Source organism: Dromiciops gliroides, chromosome 3 (assembly GCF_019393635.1).
Source record: "Dromiciops gliroides isolate mDroGli1 chromosome 3, mDroGli1.pri, whole genome shotgun sequence".
Classification (NCBI taxonomy): Eukaryota; Metazoa; Chordata; class Mammalia; order Microbiotheria; family Microbiotheriidae; genus Dromiciops; species Dromiciops gliroides.
In genome coordinates this window covers 526865684-526880655 of record NC_057863.1, presented here as the reverse complement: position 1 = coordinate 526880655, position 14972 = coordinate 526865684, and the positions used below count along the sequence as shown (strand labels likewise).

The window sequence follows — 14972 nt, the reverse complement described above, 5'->3', positions numbered from 1 at the left end:
ACTAGCTGTGTAACCCTGGGCAAATCACTTAACCCCAATTGACTCACCAAAAAAAAAAAAAAAAAGGCGGATGGGGAGGCAGCTAGGTGGCTCGGGGATAAAGAACCGGCGCTGGATTCAGAAGGACCTGAGTTCAAATCCAGCCTCAGCCATCTGACACTTACTAGCTGTATGACCTTGGGCAAGTCACTTAACCCTTATTGCCCCCCCCCCAAAAAAAAGTAGATAGAGGGGGACAGCTAGGTGGCAGAGTGGATAAACTACCAGCCCTGGATTCAGGAGGACTTGAATTCAAATTCGGCCTCAGACACTTGACACGTACTAGCTGTGTGACCCTGGGCAAATCACTTAACCCTTATTGTACCACCAAAAAAAAAAAAAAAGTAGATAGAGGGGAAAGAAAAAAGGGCTTATGTACAAATATACCAACCTAGGAAGACTGACGACAATGGTCTTTTCATTCTAGTGGAAGAGTTAAGAAACATGTTTGTATCAGACTCAAGTGTAAACAACTGTAACTGTTTTTTGAACATGGTACTTCTTTCCATACATATAAAGATGCCAAAATCAAGGTACATGTCCCATATAGATGGAGATAAATAATATGCTTAACACAGAGGATGCCTTCTTAGCAAGATATATATTAACCTACAGAGCAATTCTGGAAAACTGCTAATAAGATTAACAAGGTTCAGGAAAATTCTTAGAACTTAAGTATTTTATTTTTAAGAAACTGATTATTCATTGAAGAATTAACAAATGTGACAGAAAATGAACCAGAAGAATAGCAAACTGACAGGGTAAATTAAATTTTATATATTTCTTAACTTAGGCTTAAATTAAGCCGTTAACAAAAGTTATTCTTTTACAAAATTTGAAGTTCCTTTGAAAGTAAATTCGATGCAGCTTTTGAATTGAATTGACAGTACTATGCAAAACAACAAATCTATTTTCACAAGTACACTGGGTAGCAGTGTAATTAAAGTTTTTACTTTATTTCTAGTCAGATAAGTATCCAGAATTCACTGATGATAGCAAGATGATATTTTAGAGCCTTACATACAAATATACTTCTAGAACCTGGGAAAGGTAAGTGATGAATCACTACTTCTCAAATATACAAATTAAGATGGACAATGGAATTTAATTCTGGAATGGGCCCTGAATTTAACTGAAGAAAAGAGTAGGCTAGATTAGATTAGTCAATGTCAGGAAAATTGTGCAGGGCTTTCAACTAACTCTCGGTTTCTCCCAGAAACAAATTTCTTTTTTTCATCAATAATATTCTTCCATCTAAATGGCTAAACATCATGTAATTTTTTTTTCAAAGAATTAAGACTACAGGTCACCCAAGGGGCAATACCAAAAGGTATGATGGGCCTAAATATGCATATTGCAATCAATGAATCAACAAGTATTTTTAAGCACCTATGTGCCAGGCATTGTGCTAGGTGCTGGGATACAAATACAAGAAATGAAATTATCCTTACTCAAACAAGCAACATAACAAAAATTATCAAACATATGCATGAATGGAAAAGGTGAGCTGGTAAGAGTTGAAGGTTAAAGACGCTCAGCCACATGCTCCACTGGTGATAACAAAATGTCAAAAGAATTAGAGGAAGAGCTCCAACAAAAAATCATGAGGGTAGACAACTCTGCTGTGGAGATGTATAGAAGAATATGTACAAAAGAGGCACCAGATTAAGGTATGCACAAATAGTGCTTGTAGGTCCTGACATCAAAAGCAGTGAAATAACTTCTTGTTTAAACTTAGTAAGGGAAAAGAATAAATGCTGATAATGCTACAGTCAATAGTCACCTATTATTTCATCAGCTAAGGAGGAAATGTATATAATACAACAGTACTTTTCCTCCTCTGAGGAATATAATCATTTTTTGAGAAACGGTTCATCCAGAATTTATATTCTGCTCTATCAAAATGTTTACAGACTGAGAAGCAAAGGAACATTTTTACAGATTTAAAATAATTATCCTGAACTTTCTGCTCCAAGATCACTCAAGTGTTAGGATTAAGGAATCTGAAAGCTTGGCTAAGTAAACTGTGCTAGAAAAATAGAATATTACCTGGCAAAGTTGTCTTCATGATATCAATTCCAACTTGTACCTTAGGTTCAGCAGCAAGAACTGCATAGTCTCCTTGATGTGAGATATTAAAGTTGAAATTTGTTTGAGTACTGAAGGAATCATTCACAAGAACTGGTTTCCCTTTTGAAGTTCTCTGCAAGAGTATATTATTCCAAGGGATGTTCAATTTTTCTGCAATTAATTTCCTCATCATCAGTCGACCTACCTGCGAATTTAATGATACTGTAAAAAGGTATATAATAATGCCTATTGAACAATCATATCAAATGCCCTCACATCAAATATTGGCATTTTTTGTTATTAAAATGTTATCTTGGGGCAGGTAGGTGGCACAGTGGATAAAGCACTGGCCCTGGATTCAGGAGGACCTGAGTTCAAATCCGGCCTCAGACACTTGCCACTTTCTAGCTGTGTGACCCTGGGCAAGTCACATAACCCTCACTACTCTGCAAAAAAAAAAAAAAAAAAGTTATCTCCTGGGATAGGTGGCACAGTAGACAGAGTGCTTGGCCTGGGGTCAGGAAGACCTGAGTTCAAATTCATCTTCAGATACTTAATAGATATGTGATCCTGGGCAAATCACTTAATCTCTGCCCGCCTCAGTTTCCTTACCTGTAAAATAAGATAAATAATAGCACCTATTTCACAAGATTTTCATGAAGATGAGAGTAATCAAATAGCACTTTCTCAATTTTAATATGCTAAATAAATCCTATTATCATTAATAATTTCACTTTACTAACAAAGCTAAAGACTTAAAGCTAGAAAACACTAAGCATAATAATGAATTTTGTAAGAGAACTTCTGGGGGCAGCTAGATGGCGCAGTCGATAGAACACCGGCCCTGGAGTCAGGAGTACCTGAGTTCAAATCCAGCCTCAGACACTTAATACTTACTGGCTGTGTGACGCAAGTCACTTAACCCCAACTGCCTCACAAAAAAAAAAAAAAAGAGAGAGAGAACTTCTATAAAGTACTTGCTATCACTGAATTATTTTAATAAGTACCATACTCTTACTATCTTCTGCTTTCATTTTATTTACTTGTTTTTAAATGACCAAAACTATTTATTCATATGTATGAAATATAAGTAAATAACCAGGTAATTAAAAGTAACAAAGGAGAATCATTTTGAAGACACATTATTGTATTTAAAATACCTTATTTCTTACTTTGTATTAAAATTTTCTATTATTTTAAAATATTCAATTTAAAAATAAGTGATGTCACTTGAAATGTGGCCTCCCTTCAATATGGTTAGGCAAAATACATTATGATTACATTTTAGTTTGTGGAACCTAGAGAGAAAAAACCTTAAAGATCTGAAATATGCCAGTCAGGAAAATATATTAATTACTACCTCAATATTAACTTGGTTATACTGAAGAGGCTGTTGTTTTTTTTTTCTTTATGATACACTGCACTGCTCTCTATAATAATTGTTCTGATCATTTTCAATATGAAACCAAGTTTTCTGGATCTTTTTAACTTGAAAAACTTCCATGGCTTTTAAACATAAAATTTATAGACAATATACTTCCTCCCTAAGAGCTAGGACAAGAAACATCATTAAACAATGGAAAATTATTCATCTATGAAAACAGAATGTGGTAACCATATTATAACTGCCATACAACCAATTAGAACCTTTTTTGTAATGAACATTTTAAAAATGATACACAAATATACTACAAAATAAATTTTACAGAATTTAAATCAATGGGTTTCATTCATCCAAATAGGACTAATACTTCAAGCATTAGCTGTACAGGGAAGAAAAAAGTCCTGAAACAACATTTGGCTAACAATAAGTGTTAACCATATAATGATTTAGTACAATGATAGAATACTGACCTTTTTATGAAGACTAATAGGAATAGTAACAGGATAGGATAAAAAAGATATCCCATGTTACATGCTTTACATAGGATTAAAGCTTTAGAAAATGAAAAGGGGTTTATTTGGTACATATGTTTATTTTTATAGAATGAGAAACTGAGGCCCAGGGAGTTTAAGTAATTTGCCCACCATCACACAGGTGTTAAATGAAAGAGCAAAGATTCAAACCAAGGTCCTCTGTCCAAATACAGCACACTTAGGACAGTACCATGTACATATAGTCTGAAAATACTATCTCTCAAAAGTTCGTTATTACTTTTAATTGACTACAAAGCATCATCCACAATTCCTCATTCTCACACATATCCAATCACTTGCCAAATTTTGTCTTTTTAAAAAACTTCTACAATATCTCTTCCGTACATCCTCTTCTTTTCCCTCAGTCACCATCCTAGTTTAAGACCTCTTGCTGGGCCTATACAGATAGCCTCCAAATTGGTCTCCATCCTTAGAATTCCCCCCATGTGAGAGTAAACTCCTGGAGCATTTGCCTCTTCCTATATGCCCAGCACTTTAGCACAGTGCCAGGAGCACAATAGGCAGCATTTTCATAAATGTTTATTGATTTCTTTAATTCAACCTTCCACAAAGCTACCAATTTCCTAAAATGGTAGTGTGACCACAACATTCCCTCTACTCAATAAAGCCCAGTAACTCCCTATTTCCTCCAAGATCAAAAATTAGCTACTGTCTGGCATTTAATCCTCTTTACAACCTGGCCCCATCCTAACTTTTCCATTCCTTCCCTCCAACTTCCACATTCTATGGTCCAGTCAAACCAACTTTCCTGCTGTCTTTGAACAGGATACTCCATATAGGGGCAGCTAGGTGACGAAGTGGATAGAACACTGGTCTTGCAGTCTAGAGAACAGAGTTCAAATGTGACCTCAGACACTTACTAGCTGTGTGACCCTGAGCAAGTCACTTAATCCCAATTGCCTTAAACATCTGGGGTCATCTCCAGTCATCCTGATATTTATCTTGCCACTGGACCTAGATGGCTCTGGAGGAGTGAGGTTGGTGACCTTGCACAGCCCTTCCTCATTAAATCCAATTCATTAACAAGTCATGGCATCTGTCATGGTCTTCCAGAATGAAGGACAAACAACCACAACCACCAAATAGCAAAGGAATAGTTTCACAAATTGTTTTGAATATTAATCCAGGCTTTTTGGCTAGGTCTCTATTTTAACTTGAAAAACTAAAAGAAACATAACCTCAATCTTTATCCCCAGGTTCCTCAATCATTCCTTCTTCTTCAGAGGCCCCTCTAGCATGTTCTGGGCAGGTCTTTTAAGGGCGCTGGGGGGGGGGGGGGTCAGCATCCTTGCTGCCAGAGGCAGGAAAAGACATGGCCAAGAGAGAATTAGTGGTAGAGGTTATGACTAAACTCCTACCACTTGTAGAATTGTGTTCTAGATCTAGCATAAATAGTTGCTGTGTATGGCAGAGAAACTCTCATTTTAAACATTCCTATTAAGTTGCATTCTTTTAACTTCTTGGGAAACCTTTCTCCTTAAATTCTCTTGCATTTACTTTTCGGTCTTATATGTATCCTCCCCTCCCCCATCCCCCATAAGTCCCTTGAGGACAGAGATATTTTCCTTTGTGTCTAGGTAACCAAGCACACAGTAGCAATGCTTAATAAACGCGTCAGCCAGTTCTACCAAGCTGGAATAGCTTCAATTAGATTCCTCAACGGAACGAATTCTCCAAGGTCGTAAGTTTCAGAGGCTTACCCCTAGAAAGCTGGCCACGAGGTGACGATATTTTTTGGAAGGGAGGGAGAATGGGGGGCATGACATTATCCAACTAGGACTAAAAACTAGAGAACTCGGGGGGGGGGGGGGAGTGAGAACAGGAAGTATGCTACCTTTCCGGGGGTGGGGCGAATGTCCAGGCCAATGGACTCTGAAAACAAGCTGGGGCTTCTTTGAATCAACTATGAGGCAACAGCAAAAAAGACGTCAGGAAAAGCAGTGGGTGTAAGGGAAAGAGTTCGGGATTCAATGCTATCCTAGGAAAGGCCCCGGGATCAGTTTTCTCATCAGTGAAATGGAATTGTACTAGATGATCATTAAGGTCCCTTCCAGCACTAAATCCGAAGGCTGCGGGTGTTAAATGAATAGCTTTTGGGTGGTAACAAGTTGCCTGTTGAGCTAGCTGCTCTAGTAATGGGGGGAAAGCCAGCAGTTTTGCCGTCCTCCGGCTCCCGCCTGCGCTTTGGGTGATGCAGGGAGCTCGGAAGGGGGGGAGGGGGAGGGTTCTCTAGTTTGGGGGCCCACCACGCCCGACACCGACTCAGTGTCTAAAAAGCAAAAATTCGTCGGTACCATGGCTGCTTTGGCGTCCCGGGCAAAGACGAACTGGCCAATTCGGTCCTTCTCTTCGGGCTGCACTAAACGAGCCGCCAGGAGCCACTCGGCCCGGCAGGGGCGCCAGGCGGCGCACGGAAAAGCCCAACGCACACCTTCCATTGGGAGAAGGCACCATAAAGTTCGCGTGCAGGAAACCATTCGCGGCGGGACACGCATGCGCGCACACGCACAGCGCCACCGTGACTCGACTCTGAACGCCAGCTTTACGCTATATTTATTATGCTCCGCTTCAGCCCCTCCCCGGAGGAGCGTGGCCTGCGGGGGCGTGACGTCAACTCGTGCCCTTAACCTTGCCCTCCTCCAGAGGAAAACAGCTGGGAGCAGGGGGTGGAGCCAGGAGGAAACAGTTACTGCTCCGCAGTTACCTCCTAGGATCCGGTGGGAGAAGGGCGGTACTTCAGAGGCCAGTGTTAAGTTATGGAGGTGGGACGAAGCCGAGTCACAGAGAAATTGCACCACTCCTGAGCTAGGACAGGCAAGCTTGACAGCTGGCCATGCCAATAGCAGTGGAGCCGCTGGGAGTTAGGGCGGGCCGGGTTGGAGACCGGAGACTGCAGATGCAGGTGGGTGATGATCTGTGGTGCCTGAGGTGGGGAAGAGAGGGCTGGAGGGAGCCCTGGTGGTCCTTGGTGCCCTCAGGTGAGGGTGGAGCTGGTCTTGGCCGGGGCCCCTTTGGGAAGGGGAGCTTTCGGCCTCTGCCGCGGGGCCTGGACATTGCCTTGGGCTACGCCTCCATTCTGCGGGGGTTGTGGACGCCTCCACCCACCCCGGGGCCCCTTAGGCTCCCCTGCAAATCATGGCCCTGTGGAGGCGCCGCTCCGGACCGAGAGAAAGGTCCTTCCCCCTCAGCGGAGGCGGACACGCTGGGGTACCAGAGATCTCTAGAAGGATGCTGGGATGGGGGTGGCTTCGGCCCCTCCCTGTGATCTGCTGATACTCATCTCCAAGACTCCCCTTTCCTCCAGAGGGAAACGTTTACCTGTGAGAGTCTCCTGCATGGTTTGGCAAATCCATCACGAGGGGCGAAGTGAAATAATTTCTCCCAGGTTTCCACCCTGAACTAGGAGCAGTCAGAGGGAACTTGAGGGGCCCTTGCTTGCAACAGAAGTAGCAGTTTCGAATAACATTATGCCTGCGACTTTTTTATAAAAGGCCATGCAAGAATCATCATCCTTTTGAACATTATAGCAATATCTCCCGAAATTAGAGTCCTTTTCCAGTATTCTTTATAGAATTCCTTTGCGTGAAATAAATCCCTCCTTCAGTTCATAAACTTACAGGAAAAACTCTTCTAGGAACTGTGTGTAATTTCTTTTGTCAGGCAATATATGCTATTTAGCTTTTTCCTTTTTTTGTAATTCTTTTTGCCATAGCAAAGTCTGGCCATTTCCTTCTAAGTGTTCTTTATTTTGTTTTGTTTTTCTATTTATTCGTCACTTATGTAATTGTTGTAAACTTCTAAAATCTTTTGAAGGAAGATGGGTTTTTTTTTGGTAAATTAAAGACCTCTGAAATGGATTGCTCATATGAAATAGGCATATATGCAGATTTTATTATGGTAAAGAACTCCAAAGTTGACTGTGCTAGAACCCCCACCCTTTCACTCAATCACACAGGTAATGGTAGATTAGAACTAACTCAGGTCTCTTGACTCTTTTCCTCTTTCCTACATCACACTGCTTCATTACATATGCATACACATATAAATAAAACCTTTCTTATGTACAAAACACTTTTATAGGCACAAAGTGGGCCTTAGAGATACAGGATCATGAGGATTACCTCAAGTAATAGGAAAGAATTTCCTGTAATCCCAAAAAGGCACAATAACAGCTAAGAATATGTTAACAAACTTAGTATGCTAATATCAAGTTAAGTTAATTTGATAAGTTAAGGGGAAAAGATAGTTCATATCCTGTTTTTCCCTTAACTAAAGTGATGGGGCAGTTAAGTGGTGAAGTAGATAGAGCACTGGAGTCAGGAGGCCCTGAGTTTGAATGTGGTCTCAGATACTTTACTAGCTGTGTGACTCTGTGCAAGTCACTTAACCCCAGTGAAAGAAAGAAAGAAAGCATTCTCTAAATGATAGGAGGCGCTTAGCACTGACTAAGTTAACCTGAAAGAAAGATCAAGCAGTGGAGAATCATTCAAGTCAGAGAGTATCTTTGTGGATTATAGCCCCCTGTGCCTCTACCAAAGGGTATTATGTTGAGGACTCCTTTCCCCTAACCTAACCCCTCAATGGCATCTTCCAGTAGATAAATCACTCCTCAAATAGAAGACACCATAACCAGTAGAGAAAGTCAAGTGGAGGAGGCTCCAAAGAGGTTGTCCTGGATCAGCAGAATGAACCAGTCAAGGATTTTAGAGTACAGTTAATGCTGGCATTTAGTAATTGAGCTTCCAAGAAGTACAGGACCAGAGAGCCCAAATGGGTGACTGACTCAGCCAAGACACTACACCTTTGAAAGAACATCACAAGAACACCTTAAGAAGGAAAGGACATTAATACCCTACAATGCGAGGGGTACTAATTGCCTTGATCACATGGGTGCCTGGCCACTGCTATACTTGAGTTCCTTGTATGCTTATACTTACCCCTTTCCACATCTTAACCGATTTACTCCCACTGTCTTCCTTCTCTCTTCTTATTCATATACTGATAACACCACTGGAGAAAGTCATAGCACCCTGCTGACTAGGTCCAATACATATTTATGTTATATAATCTCAACTGGACCTCACAGCTACATACCATTTATTTAATGCTTCTCTATCATGCTCTTCACAGAAGCTGTTCCAAACACACTCCCCCCTCCCCCAAGCCACCTACAATATCAATCCAGCCTTTCTTCTCAGCAGAAGGCATTGCCTTATACTTCACTGAAAAAAAATCAGGCCATCCTTTGGGAAGCTTTCCTTCCCAGTTTTATACTTTGAATCACTTCAGTGTCATCCCCATTCTCTTCTTTGCTCGAATCTGAAAGGATGAAGTGGCCCTTCCCGTTGACAATACAAATCCCTTTCCTTGTTTCCTTGTTCCTATCTCCTCCCTAATTGTCAGCCTCTTCTTACCTACCGGCACTTTCCCTTTTGCTTACAAACAGGTCCAGTTTTCCCCATCCTTAAGAAACCTTCGCCTTATCCTGTCCCTCAAGCTACTGCCCTATCCCCTTCCTTTTACAAATAAATTCCTTAGAAAGCTGTTTGGCTGCACTTTCTCAGCTCCCACTCACTTGCAATCTGGCTTGCTTTGTTTCCCCACTGCCTGACTAAAATTACTTTGCTAAAGGTCACCAGTGTACTCCTTATTGCTTAATTCAGTTGCTTTTTATCAGTCCTCTTCTTCTTAAAAATTAGTCTTCTGGACCTCTCCAGAGTTCAACACTGGACATCTCTTTCTAGACACTCTCTTCTCCTTGGGTTTTCATGACACTCCTCTATCATGATCTGTCAGACAATTTCTTCTTTGTCTTTTTTTTTTTTGATACATTATCCATATCACATTCACTATAGCACACCATAGGGGTTTGTGCTTGACCTTCTTGTCTTCTCTTTTTACACTTTGTCTCAGGGATTTCATCAGTTTCCAAGAATCGATTACCATCTCTGTCATATTGAGCCCCCATTTTTCTTCTGAGCTCCAATCACACCTCTGTAACTGCCCGCATTAATGATTTCCAAAAGAGAGCTAATCTTTCCCCAAAACCCTTCCCCTTCCACACTTCTCTGTTTCTTTTAATAACACCCATTCTTTCTGTCACCCAAGTTTGAGTCGGTTTGACTTTTAGGTCATCTTGGACTCTTCACTCTCTCTTACCACTCATCTTATCAGTGGCTAAATGTTATAGTTTCAAACTCCTTGGTACCTCTCACATCCATCCCCTTTTCTATATCAGTATTAAATTAACCCAGTCCATACCTTCATCACTTTTCCCCTAAACTCTTAACCGATTTACCTCCAATCTCATCTCCATTCTAATCCATCCTCCACACAGCTGCTAAAGTGATATTCCTATAGCACAGGTCTGACCATGTCATTTCTGTGCTCAGGAAGCTTCAATGGCTTTCCATTGCCTTTAAGATGGAAGAAAAACTTCCGTGTTTGGCATTTAAAAAACCTTTCTCTATATGTCCCCAGCTTATCTATTTTACCTTACTATACACTATTCCCCTTCACAAACTCCAGGTTCTAGAAAAACTGACCTACTTATCCCATCTCTAACCTCCATTCCTGTAATGATCTCTTCGTCCTCCCATCTGTTTATAATTCCTAGCTCCTTTCAAGGCTTAACTCACTTGCCACCTTCTTTAAATGGTCTTTCCCAATTCCTCTAGTTGTTGGAATATTAACTAACTGTATATTTATTTTGTATATATCCTGTATTTAGCTATCTATGAAAATATAGAGCTGGAAGGATATCTAGAAGCCCTTAAATCCAGCCCCTTCATTTTACAGGTGAGGAAATTTAGAGAGCTCCCCTTGTTCCCTCATGACAGGCATGGATCCACTTTTATATTTGTTTCTCCAGAACTCAATAGTCCATTGGTGATTGGTAGCTAAAGGGCAACATAATGATCATCTAATTCAACCTTCTCATTTACAAATGAAATTAAGGCCCAAAAAGGTTATTACTTGCCCTAGAAAGACACTGTTATATAGTTGAAAGAGTGCCTGATTAGAAAGTTCAGACCTAGATTTGAAGCCCAACTCTGATACTTGATCAAAAAATGATTTAGTTCATCTCCTTTGTTTTATAAATGAGGAAACTGAAGCCCTAGGAAGCTGGATTATATCTAAGGTCACTTAAGTAATAAGGACCAAAGCTGGGATTCAAACCCCAGTCTTCTGACTCCAGATTAAGTGCTCTTCCACTATATAATGTTGTCTTTCATACTGGGTATCTAACCAATGAAATAATTCAGAAGAAAAGATCGCTACGACACTTAGTTCAACTGACAATTCTTCATGGTAATAGAAATTTTTCGTTTAGACCTTAAAGGGAAATTAGAATTTAAATTGTACAGGATAATACTGAAACTGTTCTCCCTTCTCTTCTCTGACTGTCCTACCTCTTCCATGAAGTCTCCATAACTATCCTTACCTAAAGTGATCTTATTTTTTCTCTACCAGTCATTTGGCAATCACTCATTTACTGTCTTGGCCCATAATTTCTAGTGTTGTCCTGAACTATCATTTAAATTTTATATTGTTTAGCTATTCATTTGTATTAGAATGTAAGTTTATTTCAAGTAAAGATTTTTTTCTTCTTTCTAATTTTACCCAATGCCTAACATAGTGTCTGGCATATAATGTGCGCTTAAAGAACACTTGTTGATCAGGTAATTGATGTCTTATTTCTGCATCTAGATTGTAAACTCCTCAAGTACAAGGACTACATCTTATACTGATTTTCATCCCCCTTAGAAGGTCAATAAATATTTGCTGATTGATGTACTAGTTTTATAATAGGTTTTTTCTGTACTGTCTTCTTCAAATTTGGATATAGAAATTTATATTCTACTAGCCTTACTCTTCTTTCTTTTCTTTTCCTTCATTCATTCCATTTTATTTACTAGAATAGTATGTTGAATTTTATTTCATAAGGAATAATTTTTACTTCAGATCTCCTGAGAAATTGATCATTTCTTTAATGGGAGCTCCAGGAAAATGATCCTTTCAATTATATTTCTTTTGTTTCCCTATTATTGTACTTCCCACAAGATTGTACACATGCTAAGTATTCAGTAAATGAAATTTTTCATTTAATTTGGATACTAGAAAAATATAAAATGTTAGAGCTAGAAAAGGCATTAGAGATTAACTAGTCCAATTCTGTCATTTTACAGACAATTTAATGTGAGTCTCTTCTGGGTTAAAGAAACCTGGTCTGTCTAGAATGGAAAGCCCTTCAAGTAAGAGCAACCACTGTATAGAAGCAGAAATTTTACTCATACATTCCAGAGCTAAAGGGAAGAAAAGAAAAATAAGATTATTATTGATAATTGTGATTATTTAACTAGAAACCCATTTGACCCTTTCAGATCTTATATTTCTTATGTCATGTAAACATGTGACACTGAGTTCTCAAAGGTTATAGTAGGGAAGCAAAAGTACAGTATGTCTACTGGTTATTTATATCTGCCCAATGAATGGCATAGTAAATGTCCTTTTTTGTCTTAAACTAAGCACAAACTTGGAGAAAATAATTTTGTCGTACTGTGACACAGAAGTTAGAATTATCTAAGAACCTAAATTAATTTAAAAATAATGACATGGCATAATTCAGGTATTTTAATATTCTTAAAAGTAGAAATTAATCAATAAACATAACTATCTTTGCCTCATATTCCCGTATTTGTTGTCTTTACGATTGCTCTTATGTCTTCTAGATAGAGATGATCCTTTAAATCTTGGTCTTTGATTCTCCCAAAAGGATAAAGGGAACCATGGAGAAAAAGAGGCCTACCAGCTCTGCCTGGGCAGCAATAGTTCAATTTAAAAATTACTGTGGGTAAATAAATTTTGAGCAATATAATTCCTATAAGCCCCATGAGATCAAGAATTATACCTTATACTTTTCTTCTAGTCCCTTTAGTGCTTTGAACACAGCAGGCACACTTTTTTTTTTTTTTAAGTGAGGCAATTGGGGTTAAGTGACTTGCCCAGGGTCACACAGCTAGTAAGTGTTAAGTGTCTGAGGCCGGATTTGAACTCAGGTACTCCTGACTCCAGGGCCGGTGCTCTATCCACTGCGCCACCTAGCTGCCCCAGGCACACTCTTTAAACTGAAAATTATTGAAATCTCATTGCTTAGATCAAGAGGTCAGGAACCATTTCTCAAAGGCTATAGAGGCACAGAAAGTACCAATCTAGGGCCTTATATAAAAAGTTATTCAATTTTGTTTGTTGAAGAAACATAATTAATCCTTCTCAACACTTTATTCAGCAAAGGCAACAACACTTAACATTAGTTATATGTTACAGTTAATTTAGGTGGGGGGGGGAGAGAAATGAGAGTGTAGAAGGGAAAATAGGAAGAGAGAATGGAGACAAGATAGGAAATAGGAGAGACTTAATAGCAGCAATTTATCCTTTGAAAAGTACTTGATCTTGTTACACAATCATATACATTATCTCATTTGAGTCTAATGACCTGTGAGGTGGTTGATACAAGTGGTAGTATCCCTTCTCACAGATGAGGAAGCTATGGCTCAGGCACTAGCTAAAGGACCCATGGCTAGTAAATGTGAGTCCAGATAAGCTCTGTACAGTGGGTTCTTAACCTGGGGTCCATAAAGTTTTAAAAATTTTTTGATATGTACATTTCAATATAATTGGTGTCCTTTGTAAACTTTTTTTATTTTTATGCATTTCAAACAATCTGATAAGGGGATCTGTGACCTTCTCCAGACTGTTAATGGTGTATCTAACCTAAAAAAGTAGAACCACTCCATTAACTGGACAGTGTCTGTGTTCTCACTCCATGACTTGGACCACTCGATTTTCACAACAGCCACTCTGGGACACAGTATCCTTATAATAAGAAAGTTGGACTCTATGAACTGTACAATCCCTTTCATTCCAGCAATTTCTATGAATGCTTGATTGGTTTATTGAACATGCTCATAGTTTAAGCTTAAGAAAAGACAGCAGCATGATGTTGTGAATAATACTGTATGAAGTACAGAGACAGGTTCAGTTTCTGCTTTTGACATTTACCAGATGTGAGAAAAAAAAAAAACTAAGCCTCGTCATTTAATTTTTCTGAGATCTTCTGTTAATTCAACAAATTAAATTGAGTAGATATGTATTAAGCACCTACTATATGCCAGGGACTGTGCTAAGCACTGGGTAATTGGGGTAAGAATAGAAGTGTCTACCACACAATATGGTTGTGAGGACTAAATGAGATAATGTATATAAAGCACTTTGTAATTAAAACGCTATATAAATGTCAGCTAGTATTAAAGACCACTTGTGGAAATTGTTATCTGGCCTATATTATTTATCACAGAAATATCACCCAAAGACCAGACTTTTTCTCTATCACCATCAATCTCCAGTTATATCACCCTATATAGATCCTGGTGACTACTTTCTGCTGGAAGGCAATCATTCTCACTCCTTTCTCAGAGTATAGTTTCCAGATCTCAGTCTTCCTTTTCACCTCAATCTCTACCCTTTTGCTTGGATACTTCAAATCATATATTGATGTGACCATAAATACCCACAGTTTATCAGCCTCCTCAGGTCTTTTGATTCGCATCTTCTTTGTATCTCAGCAACATTCAGGAATGTTGCTTGATCTCATTCAGAAGTGTTTCATCTCCCAAATACACAATTTTGCATCTGACCATAACTTACTGTCTTTTATCTTTATACTTAACCCCTCCTAAATCTGCCCTCACTTACTTCCTGATGCTCCATCTCTCCCTGTTTTCCACCCTTCAAACTTTCAACCCTGTAGTTTAAAAATTCAGCTTTACACTGTTCTCTATGATTTAGTTCCTTGCCCTTTGTCTTGTCACCACTCATTCTTTTCCAAATCCCAACCCTGTATCATTTTCACCATCTGCATCGTC

At 39.2% G+C, this 14972-nt stretch overlaps 2 protein-coding genes across 3 annotated transcripts in view; one reads left to right on the top strand and one right to left on the bottom strand.

Moving 5' to 3' along the window:
- The window catches only part of AASDHPPT (aminoadipate-semialdehyde dehydrogenase-phosphopantetheinyl transferase), a 52973-nt gene extending 46392 nt beyond the window's left edge, over positions 1-6581 (bottom strand). The window contains exons 1-2 of the mRNA XM_043994951.1: positions 6342-6581; positions 2089-2314 (exon numbers count right to left, since the gene is read on the bottom strand). Of these exons, the coding sequence (XP_043850886.1) occupies positions 2089-2314; positions 6342-6542 (427 nt within the window). The 5' untranslated portion in view covers positions 6543-6581. The remainder of the gene's footprint in view (positions 1-2088; positions 2315-6341) is intronic.
- Positions 5648-14972, top strand: part of KBTBD3 (kelch repeat and BTB domain containing 3) — a 28198-nt gene continuing 18873 nt past the window's right edge. Inside the window, exon 1 of one of the 2 annotated variants that reach the window (XM_043994946.1) lies at positions 5648-5768. The gene's annotated coding sequence lies outside the window, so the exon portion shown is untranslated. Of the gene's footprint in view, positions 5769-6811; positions 6950-14972 lie in introns of those variants that run through there. The other variant, XM_043994945.1, reaches the window with a different exon arrangement.